Source organism: Acipenser ruthenus, chromosome 21, assembly GCF_902713425.1.
Source record: "Acipenser ruthenus chromosome 21, fAciRut3.2 maternal haplotype, whole genome shotgun sequence".
NCBI lineage: Eukaryota > Metazoa > Chordata > Actinopteri > Acipenseriformes > Acipenseridae > Acipenser > Acipenser ruthenus.
Window position 1 is genome coordinate 27737016 of NC_081209.1, and position 23416 is coordinate 27760431.

The window sequence follows — 23416 nt, forward strand, 5'->3', positions numbered from 1 at the left end:
GAGATGAAAGTACAATATCCCCACAAGTGTGAAGTATGAGCTCATCTACATACAGATAAACTTCGAAATAGACTCTTGTCAAAAAGGTCTTAACCACTAACTCAGTTATAGCCACCCTTCCATTTCATGCATTGTTTATTATAACAATAGTCAAAGCCAGCTGTTAGAAAAACACACGCACGCACACACACACACACACATACACAGAAGTGCGTTGTATCTGCGGTGTGGAAGGTGCTGCCACAGGCAGAGCATTGCATTCTAAAACAGCTTTGCGCTGCTTGGTGTTAATAGCGAGTTATAAACATTGTGATTTGAGCAGCAGTGATATTTCTTTAGAAAGGTGTTGCTCTCAGCATAATAATATAGTCTGGAAGGCTACGTATACAGGGATTCCGTTTGAAGCTGGAATGTTGAGGTTGAAGAAAAACGACACAATGCATGTCTTTCTTGAACCCACAAAAGGGGCGGTTTGAGACCAGTTTAGTCAAAACATGTATATTTAAGGTTTTTAAGAGAAAACAGCAAGTTATACGAGTATGGCATACTGTTAATAAAAAATATTATTTGATGTGTCATGTGTTGGGTTGCTTCGTTGTGCCTGGACCTTTAGTAGCTTGTATTTTATTTTGTATAATACAAGCACAAAAAGAGAAAAGAAACACACACAGATAAAAATACACACATCTTTTCTTTAATAAAAATCACTACTTTTTTAATAATAAGTAGGCTCTGTCGGTTAGTATCTTGGCTTTTTCTTTTGGCTAACGTCAGATTCATAAACTTTCACGCTGACTGATGGTTTATATAGTATTCTGAACAATAAAGCTAAGATGATATGGTGCTTTGTACAGGTACGGTACAGTATACTGCCACTGGGCGGTTTCTACATACCTTTTACATTACGTAATAATAAAACCTGTTAGCTTGATGGTATCTGACAATGATGCATAGACCAATCAGCGATCAGTCAGATCTCATTGTCCCGCCTTTCTCCATTATTCTAGACCTTCTCTGGGGGGGCAGGCTTATCAGTCCTTCTAACCAATCCACAAAGAGAGGCCGGGCCTATGCCAAAGATCGACAGAGTTTTAAACCAGTTATATCCGCAGTTGAAGAGATGGGAATTCCCGTAAGCCAATGGAAGCGTGGTTTTGATAATGAGCGAGGCTACAGTGGGAAGTGGAGTTCTGCTGTGCCAGAAATCTGCATGTCTCCACCGACTGGAAAGAAAATACAAAAAACCTGTTGCAAATGAAATGCAAAAAACAGACACATGAGCAAAGGGGATCCGGGCATGAATGAAGAGAGTGGCTTACATAAAGGAAGAAACAACGTGCAAAAATAACTTGAGGAAGAACACGGGTATGCCTTCTCATGTGAGTCTTTATTTACCAGAAAAATGCGCTGTTGACGTTGTGGGACTGACTGTTCTTGTGAGGATCTTAGGGCACACACACGTACATATTAATTATATACGTGGTGTATGAGTAATGTACTAACTCTGTGCATACTGTACACACTATACCTGTCGTGTGCTGTTCGCTACGGGCTGTTGTTGTTTAAATGTATACAGGGGGTGAATTGGGCCGGAAAACACAGGAAACGCAGTTGCTGGTGATCAACATCATCATTAAAATTAGATTTTAATGACAGCAGGCGTGCGCTAGTGCATTATTATTATTTACTTTGTTTCATTATTACGGAGACCTAGGGCCAGCAGAGGAAAAAAAAAACTCGAAATGTCGTCTTTAAAACTGGATATTTCGCTTTTAAAACTCAAAATTTTGCCTTTTAAAAACTTGAACTTTCGCCAGTCTTCATACGAGCTGGATCTGGGGTAAAGCTAGAGGTGGCAGAACTCAAACTTAACAGCACTGCTGCCTGAAGCCTCAAATTCACTAACGCCGTGTTTTAATGAAGTGTACAAACTGTCTTTTCTAGAATAAATTAATTTCACCACATATATTATAAAATCATATCTGTTTGGAGTGAGCATGTTTTACACGCGATTGATCAGAAATGAATCTACGTTTTTCTTTAGGAAATATGCAGTTTTAATTAAGGCTGTTTTATCAGTAAAGAGCGTCTTGCCCCCTTGGATCATTTTTATAGTGCATCAGATGTCTTTTTGAAAGTACATGTTTGGAGCAATGCAGATTACTTCTGGCTATTAGATATTATGACGTCACCAAAGGTGTCAAGTCATTAGAGGTGCCATTGTTGTATGAAGAACAGATTGTCCCAAAGTCATTTAAAATGTATGTAGTGTGCGCACACATGACTTAGAAAGTAAACCATGGTTTGGGGCAATTCGTTTCACAAACTTGCATCCACCTTTCTATGTAAAGAACCCCAGGGAAGATCTGAAATGACATTATCTTGGGGCAATGCGTTCTTCATATAGAAATGAACATGTAGCTGTGCGTGACGTCATTCCAGTACTTAATAAAATTATTACTTCTTATTACTGGCTGCTTCCTCATTTTGCTTTCAGAATCGCATGCCCTCTGGTATCTCGTATCTTTACTAACATGACAGTAGCATATAGCATGTCAAGTGTTGTGTCGACATGGTTTGAAACAGTGAAATATTATCTGGATTTCAGGATTATCAAGCCCTGAAGTGATGTAACTGTATTCACCCACTTCATGATTTCAAACACTGTAATGAGCCATCAAAGGTTAATGGCACACCTATCTTACCTTTCTGTAGGGTGTATCAGCTCTGGATACAGTGTGTGTGTTTGTCTTTCCTGCTGTTCATGTTCCTCTTAGTCCTCCATTTCAGTATGTTTGTTTGCCTGTTGGTAGCGTGCATGGCTTCCACATGTTCAAATGTTTGTGACATTATTCATGGTGCCAGTCACTAAGAAGCGCAATCTTTTGAACAAGGCACACAGTGAAACTCAAACTAACGTTCAGACATTGCTTGATTAGGCTGTACTCTGCCTGTCATACCTAATGTACGAAGATACTTTCCAAGTAACAACAAAGCAAAATGAAATGTACTGAATGACTTTAAAGGTTGATCAGTTTAAGTCTGGCTCTGTGTACTGTAAACAAAATCCCTTTTAAACGTGGAACTGCCATCGTGCTACAGTACTGCACATATAAACAGCGGGACTGCATCTGTGTGATTAACCTAGGAGGTGATTGATGTGTTTTAAACAGTCTGGATCAGCAGTGGTGGAGCATGTTTCTCATATTGTCTTTTTACAATGTGCCTCCAGGTTTTGGTGTTTAGTCTATATATTGGGTACTAAATATCAATTTTGTTTTTTTTTTTTGTTTTTTTTAAGCTACAACAGCTATTAGGATGGTTTGTGCTGCATTATTCGTTAATATTTCGGTCGTCTAAAGATGCGCATTTCAGAAACGGTCTAATCGTGTCCCGCACTCGCAGCTCAGTGTTAAAATGAGGATACCTGAAATGTCCCGTCTGTCACATGGAGAGGTTAAGAAGTTAGGATTAAGGCTCCTGTAACAGTGAGCACTCACTGGATCTCTAATTGAGTGAGTCAGTCCTTTTAAATGGCTTAAGACATGTATTTGTATATTGGCTAGTCATTAAACGGGTTCTATATGTATATAATGCAGTTCTCTATTGTTTTACTTTTGCAAGTCAGTACTGTATCTGCCAGACAGGGAAGCAAAGCCAGAATAATGGGGGATTCTAGGACAGGTTCTTAGAAGTGCAGGAGAAGATAAAGAGAATGTGTCAATTGCAGTTCATGTGCTGAATTATAAACCCAATGCTCCTTCATGTGCTTGTCACTTTCCAATTCAAATCACAGGGGTGTGCTGGCTGCAGTGACACTGCATGCCTGTTCAGATAGGAAAAGGACTGCATATTCTATATATATTGGAACATGCTTTGTTTAGAGTAGAGGCTGTGATACGTGGCGAGTGGTCCCACTTTTTCTGCGATAGATTCTGGTCTGGTTAATGCATCACCTTGGCTGTAATCCTCTGGATGATGTTTCTGTACTTGTCTGACAGCTGTCATTGATCTGTGGATCCTGTAGAAGAGAAAGATGTCTAGTGTTTGGTAAACTACAGTAGAGGTACCATGCCTCAAGGTTATTTGTAAAACAGGGCGTTTTCCAGATGACTCTGCAGTTCCTACAGGGTTGGGTGAGTACAGACTTTGTGTCTGCACAGCTTTCTAAACACACATGTACTGTAGCCTAGTTCTTAAATAGATAAATGGTGTGGTCAAATAAACTGTGAATCCAGTATGCTTTGCATAGGCTTGCCTTGTGAAGCCCACATGGGGAGAGCTCTTTAAAGCTGCAGTGTCCCACAGTCCTTGTAAATTCTTCACAAAACTAGATTTCCTTGAATCGTAATTGTTTACTACAGCATGGTCTTCAGTAGTTTAGCTTTCTGGGCATCGTGGGCAGCCCTTCTCGGAGGTCTTGTTGGCCAGTTTGTTTAATTACAAATTAACTTGCCCTGTCAACTTCTTGCAGCAGTAGGATGTTAAAGAAGGTGGTTGTTTTGATTTCAGTGCATTTTTTGTTATAATGTAACTTTGCTCCACCGACCTGTAAATGATGAGGGCTCTAAGCCCCCATGCAGGGTTCAGGTTGGAAGGGTGATTTGTAAGCATTAATAAACCAACGCTCTGGTCACCAGTCGCCATGGATCCTGACTTCTTTTCACACTGAAAGAATGCCTGTGTTAGACCCATTCCGATTGTGATTCCGATACACCCTTGGGCTGCCTGGTTCTATTCACTCAGTCCAGCTTTGACTGACTTGGTTCTGCTTCCTCCAGGAAGGTTCTGCCATCTCTCCCAGGCTGTCGGGAAGCTGTCGGCGGGCCTGTTTGGGTGGTCGCTTGGGGTTCGTGTGATCAGGGTGGCTCCCTGGGAGTGGGGGTTTAAGGATCCTCCTTCCTGATGGAACGGTGGGGAAACTCCTCTGCGGATCACTGGTCCTCTCAGAGCAAGCGAGAATATCAATACTATACGGTATGGTACCAGGGGGGTGGTGTACTTTTAGTGTACTATTAGCTCAGGTGCTACCATTTCATCAAAGTCTTGTGACTGGCTCCTTTTCTGAGCCACATCAAACATACAGACACTGTGGAAATGACATCTGGTTTGTATACGTTACAATGTGAGTGTGTACGTTTTGCTTTTGTTCATGTTAATATCTGCATGCATATTTTAATCATACTTTTATTCATGCAGGTGTGGCTGTTTGAGTTGGGAGGCGGATATCGTACAGTGTGCCTGAAGGGACCGGCTTTGCCGTTCATGCAGCTGCATTTAAAATGATCAATTTCAAAATACCTTCCGTGTATTCGTCTTTTAAAATGCCTCTGCTTCGTATCTGCAAGAGGAAAGAGAGAGAGAAAAGCAGATTATTTAATATAGAAATTAAAATGCAGAGATTTGCTTTGAGATAGTCTCCTGATTCACTGTTTAGTGCCCCCCTCCCCCCTGTATTTATAGTCTGAACCAGCTGTCAGAGTCGGGGCTGGCTTGTGCAGCCAGAGAGGTTAGAGAAGTTTTGTTTGGTCTATATTTTGTTCTGTACGCATTTACATCCAAGGACCAATTTGGCGTTTTTGTGGGGCAGTGATGGGCGCTCATCGGAGTGGTTGAATAGGAGTTGTTTGTCGAATGAAAAGTTATTTTGGTTTTCATTTAATTTGTTAATGGCTATTTCCATGAAATGACTCAGTACCTGGGTTTAGTACAGCGCTTTACCCTCCTCCCCCCTCCTGTTTTCAAACTAACTCCACTACTGTACTGGAAAGATCAGTATTACACAACACTGAATCAGCATGAGAGAGCATCCCGGAATACAGGCTCTGTTCTTAAGTATATTATGTGTTGTGACACCTTATTGGCCTGTCCGTGTTTTTTTTGTTTTCTTTGATGAACCGGTGCATAGTGATTTTGTTTAATTCCACAGGCAGTGAGTAAAAGTCATGCTGACTTCACTCTTCTTCTTTCTTGCCGTTCTCTCCCATCACATACATGTGTGAGCACAGTTACGTGACCCGTTTCGTGTATCGTTGTGCGATGATACGGGGATGGTGTGCGCGTGCTGCGAAATCCGTCCATTCTAATTTCCAAGGAGTAATTCCACTGTGACAAAAACCAAAACCGTAAGAATATATGAAGCTTACCCCGGGAGACCCTGCGAGGCTTTGTTTTCATTTAGATCACCAAACTCAATTTTGTTGGTTTTTAAATAAAACAAAAAGAACGTCTTGCCAGAAATGATGTAAAAGCATAAGGACGTTCTGAGGATGCATTGACCTAACGCACACATCACTCTGCGGTACTAATGGAGCGGATTGGTAATGTTCAGCCTATGCCCGTCCAGTCCTGTGCCTCTCTAAGGAAATGCTATAGCTCAGATGCCGGTTGTGATCATGCTAAAAACACTGTTGAACTGGAACAGTAAAGTGGGCACTAGGGGCACATGAGTCACACTTGTGCGTCTAGCTTCTCCCCAGTTCTGAGAGTCTGGTCCCAAGTCCTGGAGTGCATCTTTGAGCTATATCAGTAATTATACTACTAATGCTGTGAGCAGCTTTGGTGACTGGAGACTTTACAAGCCAGCTCTGTCTCTATGTGCTTCTGCCGCTCTGCTCTCCTGGTAATGCTCGACCGTTTCTAGAGACACATTCAGAGGTTGCATCTCAGCTGTGCTAACACACACCCGGCACAGGCCAAAACAAATGCAAACTATAGCTTATACTGTATCCCGGCAGGATTTAAATGAACGGGTGTTGCTTCCCTGCACTACGTTGTAACTGTAAACTGCAATTACATTAACATTAAACTGCAGTCCAGCTGCTGCTGCTGTTTCCTTGCACCTCCAGTGCAGTCCTCAGTTGTTTTTAATTTCGAGGCTTGAATCGGAGGCTCGGATCATTTATCCTTTCCAAGGAATTGTACACAGAAGAGGTGAACAGGGACAGTTCAGCACAGGGGATGTAATTACAACAGGAGCTCCGATCTCTTTAACCAGAGCCTGCTGTGACCTTTTATTTTTAAATGTGTCCCTGGAACTGTGATCTGCAGTGTGCAGGTTTGCCACCCAGTGTATTGGGGATCTTTTCTTTCCGCAGAAACAAACTGTTGGCTGATAAATCGAACGCTAAAATACTGCATGGTTTACTAAAATGGTATAAAGTCTGGACTTTGCCTTCTCATTCCTGACGTCTGTCGACCTCTTAGCTACGTGAACAGAAGAGTAATTTGTGGCTTTGTTGGTTTTCAGATTTGACCAGAACACTGTGACTTGGAACATTTTGCACAGATCGCACACAGTGTGGACAGTAAATCTCTCTTTTTTTATATACAGAAAGAGAAGACAACGTGGTAAGCAAAGTTTAATTTACTTGATACTGTAGTGTTGTAATTTGACTGTTCTTTTATAGCTGCTGTATAACATAATATTATACAAAAACAGTGTGGAATATGGTGGGTCCAAAAAAAAGTTTTCTGGTAAAGCTGCAAATAACAAATAAACTTTATTTTGTGCTGCCAGCTTTCTTTTGAAAACATTTCCATTATATTGGAAGAGAGAGTGTCAGTGAATCAGGGATGGAAATAACACTCCTCTTGCCTAGCAGTTTCACCTATTCCAGGTTCTACTACGGGCTTGATTAGCCACAGTATATAGGTAGCAAGCTCTGGTCTGTCATATTAAACTCCTAGTAAAACCAGGAATGTATCAAACTGCTATGCAACGGGAGTCTACTGTCCATCTGTGTCAATCCCCGAGGTCTTTTACAGTAGTTACAATGTATGTAATAGCATTATAGTACTGTGCATCATGATCTTGATAGTGTAGGTGGAATCGACATCGTTTCACTGCACCTGTGTAACTGTTGAGGCTTTCTCCCCGCAGACCCATCATGAACAAAGATGGGGAAGTGGGCACCATTGCCCCCGAGATGCCGGCGATGTTCGACGGGGTGAAGCTGGCGGCGGTGGCGACAGTGCTGTACATCATCGTGCGCTTTCTGAACCTGAAGAGCCCGACTGAGCCGCCTTGCCTCAGCTATCAGGACACCCCGCTCAACCGCTTCCTAATCAAGTCCTGCTCACTACTGACCAAAGAGTAAGTCTGCTGCCCCCCCCCCACACGCCCACAGCCTCTTTTAAACTGTGCAAGTCGGACACACCTTTCTCAGGTATTTCTGTAAGAGCACAACCCCTAGACTTGCTACAGGCGATTAAATCTGCATGCGTTGGCCAGTGTGTAGATCATTTGAATAGAAATAAATGTAATATTGCTACACATTCTACAAAAATAAGTTCTTGTAAAAGTGAGATTTGCAAAGTGATGGACTAGAGTGCACGCCTACACTCGTCTGTCTGGATCTGTAGAGTGGAATCGGGATGGATTGAAGCCAGAGCTTGGAAATGTACAGATGTGCTGACCATTTAGAATCGTGAATCCTGTCCAAGCAGTATTTATGGTACCTAGTCAGTTCAGAATGGTGTTGGTATACGGCACTACCACTGTACATTAGCCGAAGTTCAGGAACCTCAGGTGTGTTGTAACAACAATGCAGCTACTGTTACACTTCAATTCAAATATTTCCCTGGCCAGTCCTTTTCCATTTTGCATACAGTATGTGTCTAGTCTTGTGTCTAGTTTATCTAGGCTCCTGCTAATTTGCCTGTAGATGAACAGTTCAAGGTTCTGTTACTTATTCGAACACGCAAGCTTTTCTTTAATATTTGCTAAAGTACATACCCCAAAAAAAGACAAGTGTTGCACGAGTTGTGGCAAAAGGCAGTGTCTGATGACTGGTGAGAGATATTGAAAAGTAGTCAGAGAAGGCTGTTCGGGTCAGTGGTTTGTGGGGGTGGTGGAGGATTGGGAGGGGAAGCAGTGTAGCTTTGTGGCTGAAGGTTAAGGTCACTGGCATATGGTTCTTCTGAATCAGAGCTCCTCTGTGGTTTTGTTAGAACTCAAGGTCTGACTCTGAAATGAAGTGACCAGCAAGGATCTGAAAATTGCAGCAGTTGAGATGACCAACTGATTACAGCGTAGCGCTTTGTTCTTTACAGAATAGTTTTGCAGGCATGGAGCAGCGTGTGAGGATTTGCTGTTGCATGTTTTTGGTAAAATGTGCTTCAGGTCACTTATCGCTTGAGTGCACCTGGAAGGTTGTCGCTGTACTGTTGTGATTAAACCGCATTACAGTGCTGTAGTTTGCATAACCAGACCTCCTTCATATACAGTGACCCAGAGCCCACTGTTGCGTAACTTGATTGTTTCCATGACACTAGTAGATTGGCTATAGCTGCTGGGTACAGTGTAGTACTGTGTGAGAGAGCAGGGCTGCTATACAAAGCGCTGTTGATTGTAATTGCTGTTCCTCAGACACTGTGCCTTTTTGTTTTGCATTTGTTTAAAAGATAAGGTGTTATTGCAGGATCTGAGCCCTAATGTCAATGTCTGAAAACGAAAAAGATAACGGCAAACCAATAATGTACTTGTAAGAATGTCATTCCAATGACTATTTTAAATCGTTGGGTTTTATAAAGGTTTATCACACAGTAAAAGTGTAGCAAAATATAACAATGTTTAGAAAGCATGGTAAAGCCTAGGGATGTAGGGGAAAAAAAGGCAAAGAAAAAAGGTAAACTATGCTAAATTCATACCCAAGGGGATAAAATGGGAAAACTGCAAAATTGCCACCCCAGTAAACCTTTAGAAGGGTTATTATACCAGATGCTGGTACATTATGAGCAAACTCACAAACACCCCTGGCACCCATGAGCCTCAGATACTGGCCCTTGTAACAAGAGCCTCCAGTGTGGCATTAAGAAAGTGTGTCATGAGGAAGGACTTCAGACTGTTAAATTACTTGCAGCTTCCTCTCCTTAACTACACTGCACCCTCCCTTCATGCGCTGTACAAATAAATAGCAGAGGAGCTAAATTGAGTTGGTGAGTTATGTTTCAGGCAATGACTCATGGCTTGTGTTGGGCCAGGCTCCCTCAATGAACTCTGACACAACCACAGACGTTTCCTGTTTTGGTGCCTGCTTGTAAGCACAAGGGCGTTTCCATAGAAACTATTGCTATTCTGAATTTTTTTTTTTTTTTTTTTAAAGGCTCTGTGATCTCTGTAGTGTCTAGCCAGAGATTGCCGGGTCGTATTTCAGCAGAGCTAATTATACTCGCATATTCTTTATGCACCCTTGCTTTGCACTTTTCTTCTGTTCTTGTCTTGCTGTCTGTCCTCACGTAGGAGGTAATCCCGTTCTTAATCCTATTTGTGATTCGGTCATTTCTCGCTTGCTTACTAAAAATACCCTCAGTACACTTCTATTATCACCCCACACAGACAGAGTAAGCAAGCCTTCTGCGTTGTTATCGACGGAGGATTTCAAACTCGGGTTTAAAAGCCTTGGCAACACGTAATATACTTTACAGTTTAGTGGACCTGAGGTTGCAGTACAATGCTGAAATCAGCGTAGCCACACCCATACACCTTTCTTGGAAATAATGAGACACTTTCTGTTCCTGAATGGCAATTCAGAAAACTGCAACAGCCGAGGAGAACTGTTAGCAAAGGCTAGTACAGTGTAATGAGGAACAGGTGAATTGCTTTAGCTACGATCACACAGCATTGGAGTTTTACTGGAGATGTTTAAATGGAAAGAATTTAAGAGGTGATTAGATCTGAGAAAGAGAGAATGACTTCAAGCATAGAAAGGGAGATAAGAGGGAGAGGGATGTTTACACGACTGTCGTGTGACTGGACCTTGCTCTTTGATGTTCTATCTTGTGTCAGTCAGTGCTGGCTGTTCTGTCTTGTTTCCCTGCAATAAACATTGATCAGTTTACACTGCTTTAGCAGGTAATCCTCTCCTGTGCTCTACAATCTTCTAATCCTATTTGGAGATAAACTGGACCTGCTTCATCTACTTTACATTGTGTTTACAAAGACTGCTGGATCAGTCTTCATCATCCTGAGCTGTATGAATATATATGGAGAAGTGATTTACAGCAGGTCACTGTGTCATTCTAGCGAGGATGCAGATGCATGTGGTGCTTTATTGACCCCCATTCTCCACTGTTTTATAGCAAGCAGGCTTCATATCTGTTTAAAGGTTGGGATTGTATAAATATAGTCTTCATGGCTCTGGCTAATAGTGGCTGGTAATTAAGCACGTAAGACAGTGTAATTAATTTCTGTCATCCTGTGCAGTTGACTGATCCAAAATCCTCCACGAACTAGAAAAAATATAATAGAAAATCTCATTTTCCCCGGAGTCATCCAGTGAGTAAATGGTCTGGTTTGAAAGGAAATGATTAAAACCACTGTTTCATCAATCCACCTGTTAAACATTATTTATGACTGGAATCCCTACCTCTCTCCTAACGGGTGTATTTAAAAATAAAAAGATAAATGATGCTGTTCCGTTAAGTTTTGCTCAGTGTACACTGTAATGTGTTGAGCTGAGCTGTAATGGTACAGTTAGATGGTGAAGAGTTATATCGCAGGTAAATATTGATCGATGTCTCCTGAACAGGTACATTCCTCCCCTGCTATGGGGGAAATGCGGGCACCTACAGACGGCGCTCTATGGGAAGATGGGCCGGGTCAGCTCACCTCATCCAATTGGGCTGCGCAAATTCCTCGCCATGCATGACGGGGCCACGGCCACCTTTGACCTCTTCGAACCGCTAGCCGACCAGTGCACAGGAGGTAAAGGGGGCGGAGGACTCTCACAATTTGAAATCTGCACCCACAGCTCTGCTATAGGGCCATGTGGATTCCTAGAAGAGACATAGTGCAGTTTAGCTGCAGTCTGAATCTGTGCACCTACCAGCTCACACCAGCATGCTGGGTCTGAGGTCACAGAGCTGTTTAGCTTGCAGAATAACCAGACCAATTGCTCTGACAAAATTTCCCCAGGTAGGAACTTCCCTTCCTTGGGAGTCAAAGGATCTTGTTGGGCTGTAATGGGACTTGCCACTTAACAAAAACATTCTGACAAACAATTGCGCAATTTCTGAGGGAAGGGTCAAATGTATGTGCAAAATGCATTTTATGAGGAGTTTATTGTGTTAACTTTTGACGCTTTTGACTTTTGATATGTTCCTCATTTTCTTGACAGGTTTTGATTTACCTACCGTAGCAGTGTATCAAAACCTGTCAGACACGTCAAGCATGTAGGAGAATAATGACAGAGAGGAAGAGTGATGATGAGAGCTCAGTTTGCTCTGGAAACTTTCACAAGAGGAAGTAGTTTGCATTATACCCTGTGTAAAAACAAGAAGTCATTCCACTTCTCATTTATGCAATTTGCAAAGTTTAGGGCAGCGATTTAGGAATGTTCTCGGAATGTGTCATGCCCCCAATGCTAAACCTGTTTTGATTTGATTTCCTGACTAGATGATGTCACCATGGTTATTTGTCCTGGGATTGGTAACCACAGTGAGAAGCACTACATACGTACCTTTGTGGACTACGCTCAGAAGCAAGGCTACCGCTGTGCTGTCCTTAACCACCTGGGAGCTCTGCCTAACATTGAGCTAACCTCTCCCCGCATGTTCACCTACGGTAAGGACCGCAGAGACGAATGTTTGTGTGTCACGATCACGATGACAAAGTGTTTCTTTCTACAAACAAGAGTCCTGAGTCAACAGTCCTCTTCCTGTATCCTTGCAGCCTTCACTCCAGGGGTAATATGCCTTGCCTGACCACCTTCGAATGTATTCCCTCCACACTGAGGCGCATGTCTTCAGAGTTTTACACAGGAAGCACCTGCTTTACCACAATGTATTCAGAGCATCACAATCTGGGCGGGCATGTGGAAGCCATCCTTCCATCCATGTGTAGGGCACACTATACATTTTGTCTATACGGGAAAAGCAGGTCATAGTTAGCTATGGTTTCAGGATATTGATAGCTATAGCCATGCGTTTTACCAGTCCCCCACCTAGTTTCTGCTTGATGATTTGTGTTTAAGTGGGTCTGGAGGCAGCAGCCATTGTATCACTTGTGTTGATATTTTGGCAGCTGTGTTCCAGTTTATTTCAGTAATAGGAGAGTGCAGATGTCTTCCTCTATGATTTTTATTACATGTGCAGGAACTCCCGCACAGAATAGTCTGTCTCCAGTTCTGAAGTGCATTAAGCACAGACCGTTACATTCACACACCAATTTTTTACACTGGCTGGTCAAGTCTTCCATCATCAGTAATGTTTCTTTCTGTCACTGAACATTGCAGTTTCTGCTGGCCAGCTTAACTGCGTATGTACATACATGCAGGCTTCTGCTGTGCAGCATTTGTTTTCTTTTTATTTTAGTATTTAATTTTAGCTTTTGGGTCATCAGCATGCTCTGGTTAATCGATTGGATAATGTGTGACCTTATCGTGTCTGAATGTGGCACAGAATATCATTGTTCAATATTGCCTCTTGTTCTCAGGCTGCACCTGGGAGTTTGCAGCCATGGTGGGCTACATCAAGAAGACATTCGCCCAGACGCAGCTCATTGTTGTGGGCTTCAGCCTAGGGGGCAACATTGTCTGCAAGTTCCTGGGTGAGAACCACACCAACCAGGAGAGAGTGCTGTGCTGCGTCAGTGTGTGCCAGGGCTACAGCGCGCTCAGGTGGGTACTCGCAAGCCAGTCGGGGAGGAACAGGGATGGACGTAAGACTCCCATGTATCGCCAACCCCCTCTGTGACAAGAAGCATTTTGAAGGAAACGGCTGTTTTGTAAATTGTCTCACTTAGCTGAACGCTTCTCGTTCTTTTTTGAGCTGACATCCTTCCAGGCTGCCTGGAGGAATTCATCCTCTGAATGTAATTGAAATTCCTGAAATCATTCCAAACATCCCCGCTGTCGTCCCCGATTGCGGACAGAAGGAGTTTTAAACTAGTCTTTTAAACTGGTCTGAGTGAGACGGCATCCGTTTCCAGGAAAGAGATTGTTGGTTAGCTCACAACTGGGTCATGTGACGGGATGACATCTGCGGAGGGGAATAATCTACTTGTTTTGTGCAAGTTATGCTTGGACAGTGTCATTGTGGGGCTTTGCACAGTCCAGGCCAGTCGTGCTCTGTTGATGTGACATGTGTTTGTTATGCAGACAGCTTAATACCTCCCCCGCTGCTCTTGCAAAACAGAGCCCTGGTATCTCTAGTTGTCGTAGTCATAGATTTTAAGGCAAAAATTGTATTGTTTTATGTACTACTCCATCCATTGAACAAACAGGCCTGTGGATTCCTTTTCAAGCTCTTAAGTGAACTCTTTGGCACTGTTCTAGAATAGGCAGTCTGGAACTTAACCAAACAGTGCCGCTCATGCTGTCCCAGGACGGAACACCTGAACCTGTCTCTGTGTTCTGAAAGTACCAGGGACCTCTAGTGGCAGGAATAAGAAAACACTGGTCTGGATTCAAGCATAGCTGCCTCTAGGCCAGGGCTTCCCAACCCTGGTCCTGGGGACCCCATGTGTCTTCTGGTTTTCATTCCAACTGAGCTTAATTTAGACCTTTTTTAATTGTTCTCAGCTCAGTTACTTATAAAATGTTGTAGCTAACTTGAAATCTGCAACTGTTTAAGAGCTAAAAACAAGTAACAAAGATCTAATTAAGCAAATTATTAGTTCAATTAAGGGTCTAGTTAAGTAATGCAGAGCTCAGTTGGAATGAAAACCAGAAGACACATGGGATGCCCAGGTCCAGGGTTGGGAAGCCCTTCTCTAGGCTAAAATGGCAAATTGCTAATTTCTGATTGTCTTCTGTTTTTTATTTTACTCTTGTTAAATAAGAGGAAGTGGGGCAGAGTGAAGTTAATCCCGTTTGTTTGTTTGTTTTCCCATCTGTTCAAAGGAACCCAAGGTTACTGTGCCTAGCCTGAATAATATATCCCTACTGAGCAGATGTCTTGGTGTCTATTTATGCAGTTCATTCCAAAATTAGACAAACGTGACTGTCTGCCTGCCAGTCTTTTCAAATACAGTACACACAAACTAATGAACTCCACATTTAACTGGAGATGAATCAGTCTTGTGGTAAAACACAGCTTATGTTTCCAGTAAACGGCTTGTCGTGTTGTCACCCAGGGCCCAAGAGACATTCCTGCAGTGGGATCAGTGCCGGAGATTTTACAACTTTCTCATGGCAGACAACATGAAGAGGATCATCCTCTCACACAGGTAGGTCGGGCGGCCACCACTGACAACAGTTGCTGAATGGGGATGGGGGGGGATCAACCAAACTGAACCAAGCTGTGAGCAAAATCTAATTCTACATCATACATAAATTAATTCATAAAAATAAAACCAACAACACAGCACATGTGACGTTTACAGTCGTGAGAATGTGACCTCTTTCTCAGATGTGATCCTGACCTACAATAAAGAGAGGACCTGCAGTGGGTTTCCAAGCCCTTTAAACACAGATGCTCGCTCTCTCATTCCCGTAAACACACACACATGCTCGCTGTCTCCCGTAAACACACACAGATGCTCGCTCTCTCCTGTAAACACACACACATGCTCACTCTCTGTGTTGCAGGGGCATGCTGTTCGGAGAGAGCTCCAACAAGAGACCCAGGATGATGGAGGATGCCGACCTTAGCCGGCTTTTCACAGCCACCTCCCTCATGCAGATCGACGACAACATCATGAGGTGAGGGCCCACTCTGGAGCTGGGGTTCCAGGGCTGAACGCTCTAAAATTGTCTGCCAATGTTATGCTTTCTATTTTCTAGCAACTTTACCACTGCAGGAGATGCCAAAATTTAGTTTGGCATAAATTTCTTAACTTAAAAAAAATATATAAATAATAATAATAACAATAATAATAATAATAATAATAATAATTGCAACCCACTTTAAAAAATAATTCCATTTTAATTTGGAGCCAGATCCTTTAGGTTGCAATCTGTTAATAGGTAATATCATTGGGAGGAGAGGTAGTATGTCAGATGTATTGCATGCAATTTTTAGAATTATGTCTTGTGTGGTTTTTTTTTTTGTGTTCATATTTTATAGAAAATTCCATGGGTACGACTCCCTCAAGGAATACTATGAGAAGGACAGCTGTGTCCATTATATTCACAATGTGAGTATCTCTGCTTCATTGTATGGTTTTATCAGACCTGTTTCTCTTGCGAAGCACTTGTCCACTAAGTACGCTGTAGAATTGCCTTTTTATTTATTTTTTGGTTTGTTTTTTAAAATAATGTCCTGCGGGGCATATTCTGCTAGGATCTCCTGTCTCCAGCAACAGAGCTATGGGAGTGAGGCTGACACTAGTCTCCCATTTGAGATTATTTTTCTGCCATGTTTAAACCTTGTGGGGATTGATAGCTCTGTTAACAAACATCTTGAAAACGTGTTGTGTTGTGTTATCCCATGCTGTGTGTTTTCAGTCGCATCCTATAATCGGAGACATAATGAAGCCTGAGGGCTGTGGGAAATTCATTACCTAGATAAATGTCGACCGTGAGCAATCTGACGGTGAAGACACTACTGCCTGTTCCGATTCCCTCGTCTGCCTACTTAACATTTAGTATAAATTCATCGTGGCCTTTGGACCGTTTTATTTGTTACTTTTGTTTTTTCTACAGAATATAGGGAAAAAAAACGTCTGCTGAAAGTTATTCAAGATATGCTTGTAGCACTTGTATTCAAGCTTCTAACCTGACCAGCTTTTTTGGGTTCCCGATCTCCCCAGGTCAATGTGCCCCTATTACTGGTAAACACATCAGATGACCCACTGGTGCATCCCAGTTTACTGACCATCCCACGCACACTCGCAGGTAAGAAGATACAGGCGGTCTGCTTTCAATTGAAACAGAGTGTAAATGTAAATGTACAGTACATACCACGGCTCCTTTATAAACCGCTAGCGTTAGAACCAAAGGACAGGCTCCTTAAAAAGAGGAAGTTAAAAAGCAGCTTGTTTGTATTGCTGTAGACTGCCTCGGACGTCTCCTATTGAGTTGTTGTTTTTAGGGCTGGTGCGTCACAGATCTAACAGAACAATATAAATGTACCGAGGGAAGAAATGGAGAACAGAAAACAACACTGGAGGGATTGTCGGACAGTCTTTGCTTTTTGCTTTTCTAGACCACTAGACCACTAGACCACCCTGCCCACCAACCCTTGAACTCTAACCACTAGACCACCCTGCCCACCAGCCCTTCAACTCTAACCACTAGACCACCCTGCCCACCAACCACTAGACCACCCTGCCCACCAGCCCTTCAACTCTAACCACTAGACCACCCTGCCCACCAGCCCTTCAACTAACCACTAGTCCACCCTGCCCACCAGCCCTTCAGCTGTAACCACTAGTCCAGCCTGCCCACCAGCTCTTCATCTCTAACCACTGGACCACCCTGCCCACCAGCCCTTCAGTTCTAACCACTAGACCACCCTGCCCACCAGCCCTTCAACTAACCACTAGTCCACCCTGCCCACCAGCCCTTCAGCTGTAACCACTAGTTCACCCTGCCCACCAGCCCTTCATCTCTAACCACTAGACCACCCTGCCCACCAGCCAGTAGACCACCCTGCCCACCAGCCCTTCAGCTCTAACCACTAGACCACCCTGCCCACCAGTCCTTCAGCTCTAACCACTAGTCCAGCCTGCCCCTCAAGCCCTCGACTTTGCCCTTGAGGATGCACTGCTTCCACAGGGCTCTGCTGCACCAGGAGGTGGTTGACTGAAATGCAAGAGCAGGGAGTTCAGCGCCCCAGCTGTTCCTGTGTGACTCCGATCAGCTACAGTGCAGCGCAAAACACGTTCTACCTGGGGAGCTAATTAAAGGGCAGACATTAAAATATATATATTTTTTTAAAGTTTGTGCTGTGAATTGCATAAAAGATACCCAGGGAATCGTGTTTAAAGAACCCATGATTTAGACTTTCCTTGCTCCTCTAGTTTTCAGAGTGCAAGCTTTCCAAAATATGATGCTTGTTTTTCATTCACAAATAATGTGCCAGGTACAGAACTGAAAGTGGATTTAGGGGATATAGTGACAGTACAACGCTGTCTGTTGGCTATTGGAAGTTTGGCACTGGAGTGTTCAGCACCTATTAGGTGCAGGGTGACAGAACTGGAGTCTGTCCTCATGTTAGTTTGAGGTGCTAGAAGATGATATTACAGTGTGTTTGAACAAATCTATTTTCTCTTTACCCCCCCTCTCCTTTCCTCCCTCACTTTCCCTCTCCTCTGCAATCCTCCCTCCCTTTCCCTCTCCTCTGCAATCTTCCCACCCCTCTCTGTGTGTGTCTCTTCAGAAGCAGTGACACTTTGTTTCTCTTTCCTCTCACAGAGAAGAAAGAGAATGTGATCTTTGCCCTCACGCTGCATGGGGGGCACCTGGGATTCTTCGAGGGGGCGGTGCTCTTCCCTCAGCCTCTCACCTGGATGGACAAGGTGATTGTGGAGTACGCCAACACCATCTGCCAATGGGAGAAACACAAACCACAGTGCGGGAGCGGCAGCGAACAGGACTGCTCGTAGGAAACGGATAAACGCTAACCCCTCCCTGACAGCGCCCTGCCACCTCGCTCTCCTCCTCAACAACTCCTCCTCCTCCTCCTTCTTCTTCTTCTACTTTCTTCCGCTGGCCTTTTCTTATCGTTGTTTTTTTTCTGTGGGAGAGTTTTCATAATTTGTTTGTTTTGGTTTCTTTCCAAAAAATAAAAAACCCAACTGTGTTAAATAATATCTGAAGAGCAAAAAAGGAAGAAACAGAAACAAGGACACTGAATGTGAACATGCTGAAAAAAACACAATAACCAAAACTAGAAGGGCAGATGGGAAGGGCTATAATCCAGTCAATGTTTCTGTGGGGCTCGGTGGCACAGTTCATGCTGCTGTGAAACAGCCCGTAGTTTACATCATAGAACCAGCACACAAGTGTTCTTCGAATCCTAGCTCTTAATGGGAGGGGCTGGTGTTCAGGTCAGTGTTTAGTTAAGCACTTGGATGAACCGTGTAGAGTGCACCATTGCAGGCAGGGCTGTACTAACTGCTTCCCCTCTAATCTCAGTCACAAATGTCCTGTCAAGCCCCAGGGTTGCAAGTTACCTTGAAATGCCGATCTCTCATCTAGTGCTCCCAGCCCTAGATCTAAATACATTCTCTGGAGTTTTTTTTTTTTTTTTTTAAACCCTTGATTTAAGTTCTTTTATTTTAGCGTGTGGTTTCAAACTCCTTTTCTGTTTCTTGGCTGCTGTTTTCAGTTTTGCACATTCTGGCCCTGGGGTTTGATTGCTGTAATGTAGTGGCACGTACGCTGACTTCACGTACATTCAGTGTGTCTTAGTAGATGCTCGGAGTCCTGTCTCGGAGACTCAGTCACTCTCTGGGACTCCTTTAGCCAGGAGTCCACGACGGCTTCAAACATACCCAAGGCACAAAGATCCCAGTTGGGCTTCGACCTGCTCCTGTCCCCTGTCTTGCACTTCAGCTCCCTGAGGACGTGCTTTTTAGTTTCTATGCCTCACTTTCACGTGAAAGAGATTAAAACATTGTGACTCGTTTAATTGTGACCTTCCTCTACAGGGCTAGTGGTCAGAACCCAGGTGAATTCACTGGTATTCCTACTGTCACGTGCTGCAGTTCATCCCAAAGCCAGGGCCACGTAAAGCATCCACTTGATGTCTTTATGCCAAGCTTTTTATTTTTAAATCCATCTTTAATTATGGTTCTTAAGATGGGGTTTTCATTTGTAACTGTCCACGAGCCTCGAGGGAACCCCTTTTATTTATTTAATTGTAACTTTCGGGTGGACTTGAAGGGAAGCGGAGAGAACATTTCTGAAATGTTATCCTCTGTTATATTGGGAAACACCTTACCTTTCCCCAGCCGATGCGGGGGAGTCTTGAGTTTAGAATTCAACAGAAGCACAGAATCTTCACTTTCTATGTGTCTTTTTTACCCTTGCCTTTGAAAAAAGAAAACAATATATATGACTAACAAGCTCTTCTATTCCTTATGCAAATTATGTTACTGTGATAACTTGGTTTACTGGGTGAAAGAGGTGGGTTGTTCTTTCTTATGACCATGTTTAAAGGAATATCCATGTTGTCCGTTTGTCACCTGAGAGAACCGATTGGCTGTTATTGGATTATTGTCACTGCCAACACTAAGCAGGACGTACTCCTTCTGTAAACATGTGTCCCATCCCAAATGCAACATGTGTGCACGTGCTCAACTTTTTTCTTTTGCACTTTATTACTGTGTTTTGTTTTGTTTTGTTTTTTAAACTTGACAATCATCCATAGATGTTAAGAACACCACAGCATCTCCAGTTTTTAGGGAATCCTGTTTATCCAAAACGATGCACCCCCAAAGGAAAGGTTGCATCTCCTTATGCTTTGCAGTATTGGTATATTTGAATAAATACAGTGAATAAGATAAAGTACAGCCTTTACTGTGTCAGGAAGGGTGGCTCATCCAGCACTAACCCTGTACAGCTCTGTGTGTACCCACAACTGTATACCGACAATGGTACTGAGCTAATTTACCTGACTACACAAAGGTCTTGTAATGTCTCTAAGCTGTCATTAAGTACATTTTTTAAGAGAATTGTGCAATTATTTTTGCAGAGAAGCATTTGTTGTGTTAATACAACCTTTATTATTTGTTTTAATGGCACTTTTTGGTGTGTTTTTATTCACTTCAATGTTGAATGTGGGCTATATCTCAATCTGTAAAGGGCAGTGTAGCGAATGTTTGGAATCTGTTACCAGATAGCTCACTGGAATGATCATTTCCAGTTTATGGTCCAGCTTTTTTGGAAGTGCTTTCTTAGCAGTTAATCACAGCCATTTAAAATCGGTGCACAGCTTGTAATAGTTTCAGTAAGTTTCTATTTCACTGTTCCTCTCGGCCTGTGTTGAATGTCTGCTGGATGTGCTCTTGCCTTTACAATCCTTGTTAAACCAGGGTTGTGGTTCAGGGTCTGAAAAGGGGGAAATCCGAAGAAGTTGTGGCAAATATCTTTCTTGCCACCAGGTTTCACTGTCAGATAGAGTTCCTGCTGTGGCACAGTGACAAGAGCTTCTGCCAGCATGAGCAAGTAATAAAAGGGGGTGTGTGCCAATGCGAGGCAGCCAGGGACCCCCAAGATAGGGAACGCTCTCCTGATCCCCTGAACACCAGGAGTTGGGGTGAGGCGGCTTCACTGTGTTTCTGGAGAATGGGAATGCTGAAAAAAAAGGCATCAATTAGGGATTCTCCAAGAAACCACTAACTAGCAATACGTTTTAAGTACAGAGCAATGTGCAGTATGTTTCCCAGTTGAACTTTGATCCTTTCAGTTTGCCATTGACTGTGCTGAAAGGTGCTTTTTGAAATATAGCCCTGTTCAAACAAGGTAAAGCAATGGAATTGGTATTCTATGGTTTGTTTTGTTTTATGAATTTACTGTATGGATGTGTGTATGTCTGTCCGCACAGTGCAGTTTGTCCACGTCCAATTTCTACACCTTAATTGCGGGTGCAGAATTGAACTAAACACAGTAACACCCATTGGCATGGACACATACAGAACAATTAAACCTGAAACCCTTTCACAAAGAGACCAGCTTTGGGTTTAAAAAAAATGATAAGATAAAATGTGTCCTGCTTTTACAACAGATTTTTACAGGGACCAGGTGAGAACAGTCTCTTTTTTATGAATTAAAGTGATTTAATGGTTAATGAGAACAAGTTATTTTAATATTTAAAATGTTTATGCTTTACTGGCAGCCGAAGTCCGAAGTGTAATTGTGTGCAGAAGGGTTATTAAATGGCTAAGTTAATTAAGAAATTACATTAGATAACCTTTTTTTTTTTTTTTTTTTTTTATTTATTTTTTTTTTTTTTTTTTGCATTGGAATCCTTTTATATATAATAAAAATGCAACCCTTCTATATTTAGTTGGGGACTGAGCAGATTGACCACTGATGATTTATATTTGATCCTTAAAAAAAAAAACAAAGTGCAGAGGGGTGGTGCTGGTTTTCTGGGATTTGTAACACTGCTCAAGCACTCTGCAGACACCCCTCTGTTAACCCCAGCTATGAAGGGACCTGGGTGAGTTTCCAGGGCAGTTGGTGTGACACAGGCCACATCTCTCCCCTGTGTACTGAAGGTGTAGGAACATGCACTCAAGACCCTTAAATATGCGAGGGGGGGGGGGGGACGGGACGTGAAGACATTTATGTTTTTTGTTTTTTTGTTTCCCCCCCCCCCATCAGGATTTGTTAAATATACCCGTGTACTCCTTTCTGATGGCTTCACTTTTTCTTTACGAATCAATAGATTAATCTCATTTATGTGTGATTTGTCATTCAGCTGTTATCGTATGGATTGAATTTGTGTGTGTGTGTTTTTCAGAAACCAAGGGGGTGTTTATTTTAAAAATTACAATAATTGTGTTGGGAATTAAATTATTTTCTCGTAATATCTGCTTGCCTCCTGTCTTGTAATGTGAGACCGTGCCTCCACAAGAGGATATAACTCATGATGGTATTAAATGTTTAAGTGTCTGTTTAATCATAATGATGGAGCAATGTTAAAGTAGCCACCTAATCTTATTGAAATGATACGTAATCCCCTACCATCTGCAGAGCAGCATTGCTGGAACGTCCTCGGATATCCAACAGGTCCTCAAAGGCTGCTGGCTGCTTGTTACAGACCTCCTCATGATTGAAACAAACCCTTCTCTCTGTGTACGTTCTTGCAGTATTCTCTGATACATAACAAGTCCAATGTATGGAAAAGAAAGTGTGCTGTAACCGTCAAGGAATTACTTTACTTAGAGTTCAGCGTCTCCTTGGCATTTCAACAGTGCCATGCAATAAAGTTACAAACACAAAGGGTAAATCGTGTGAAACAAATAAATGAATTGCTATCTAACTTGACGATGTTTCCAGTAATGCTTAACCCAACCCCACTAACCTATGTAAAGCACATGGCAGGACTGGTGATCTTCCCTGTATGAAATCTGTAGTCGGTCACAGTTGAGAACTGTGCTGGCCTTGTCTTTGGTCCATGGAAAATAAAGAATGGGTCAACTGCAATGTAAATATCTGAATGCAGCAGATCACTGTGTTTATTTCATTAAAGACTAGTTTTCCTGACTTACTTTTTTGTATTTTATGGTCCATTCTTATTCATGTCAAAACATCCCACTGACCGCGTCACGTCAAAGGTTATGCACTTCAGAAGAATAAGCCCCCATGTGCATCAAAACCATGAAGTCACATTTACTTCTGAACAGCCCTTCCTGCCTAACCAAGGAAAATCAAGAGCTACAGTGTGTTAATACTGCCCCAGGTCCGGTCCAGCGGCTCTACCTCCCGGCTGGAGAGTAACAGGCGGGACATCTCGGTCAGAGTGATGGACACACAGACCGCACCTCTTCAGAACCTCCAGGGTCCCGTTTACCAAAAGC

At 42.8% G+C, this 23416-nt stretch overlaps 1 protein-coding gene across 4 annotated transcripts; it reads left to right on the forward strand.

Annotated features, from left to right (window-relative positions):
* The first annotated feature begins 1126 nt into the window (after window positions 1–1126).
* LOC117428353 (monoacylglycerol lipase ABHD2-like) lies at window positions 1127–23134 on the forward strand. 4 transcript variants are annotated; one of them, XM_058995388.1, is made up of 12 exons: window positions 1127–1379; window positions 4782–4977; window positions 7250–7350; window positions 7883–8095; window positions 11532–11707; window positions 12398–12565; window positions 13436–13619; window positions 15077–15169; window positions 15531–15644; window positions 16009–16078; window positions 16694–16778; window positions 18300–23134. In XM_058995388.1, exons 4-12 carry the CDS (start codon window positions 7890–7892, stop codon window positions 18488–18490), a joined length of 1287 nt encoding a protein of 428 aa, XP_058851371.1. In that variant the 5' UTR covers window positions 1127–1379; window positions 4782–4977; window positions 7250–7350; window positions 7883–7889; the 3' UTR covers window positions 18491–23134. The 4 variants fall into 4 exon arrangements, with proteins under 4 accessions (XP_058851371.1, XP_058851373.1, XP_058851370.1 ...); XM_058995390.1 differs by having other exon boundaries at window positions 1127–1365; XM_058995387.1 differs by lacking the exon at window positions 4782–4977.
* The last annotated feature ends 282 nt before the right edge of the window (window positions 23135–23416 follow it).

What these genes read in the sequence shown, in the direction of transcription:
- LOC117428353 (XM_058995388.1), top strand. Translation starts at nt 7,890, where the DNA reads ATGAACAAAGATGGGGAAGTGGGCACCATTGCCCCCGAGATGCCGGCG. An exon ending in AGCCGACCAGTGCACAGGAG is followed by an intron (nt 11,708 to 12,397) that starts GTAAAGGGGGCG and finishes TTTCCTGACTAG; the next exon opens with ATGATGTCACCATGGTTATT. An exon ending in CAGGGCTACAGCGCGCTCAG is followed by an intron (nt 13,620 to 15,076) that starts GTGGGTACTCGC and finishes GTTGTCACCCAG; the next exon opens with GGCCCAAGAGACATTCCTGC.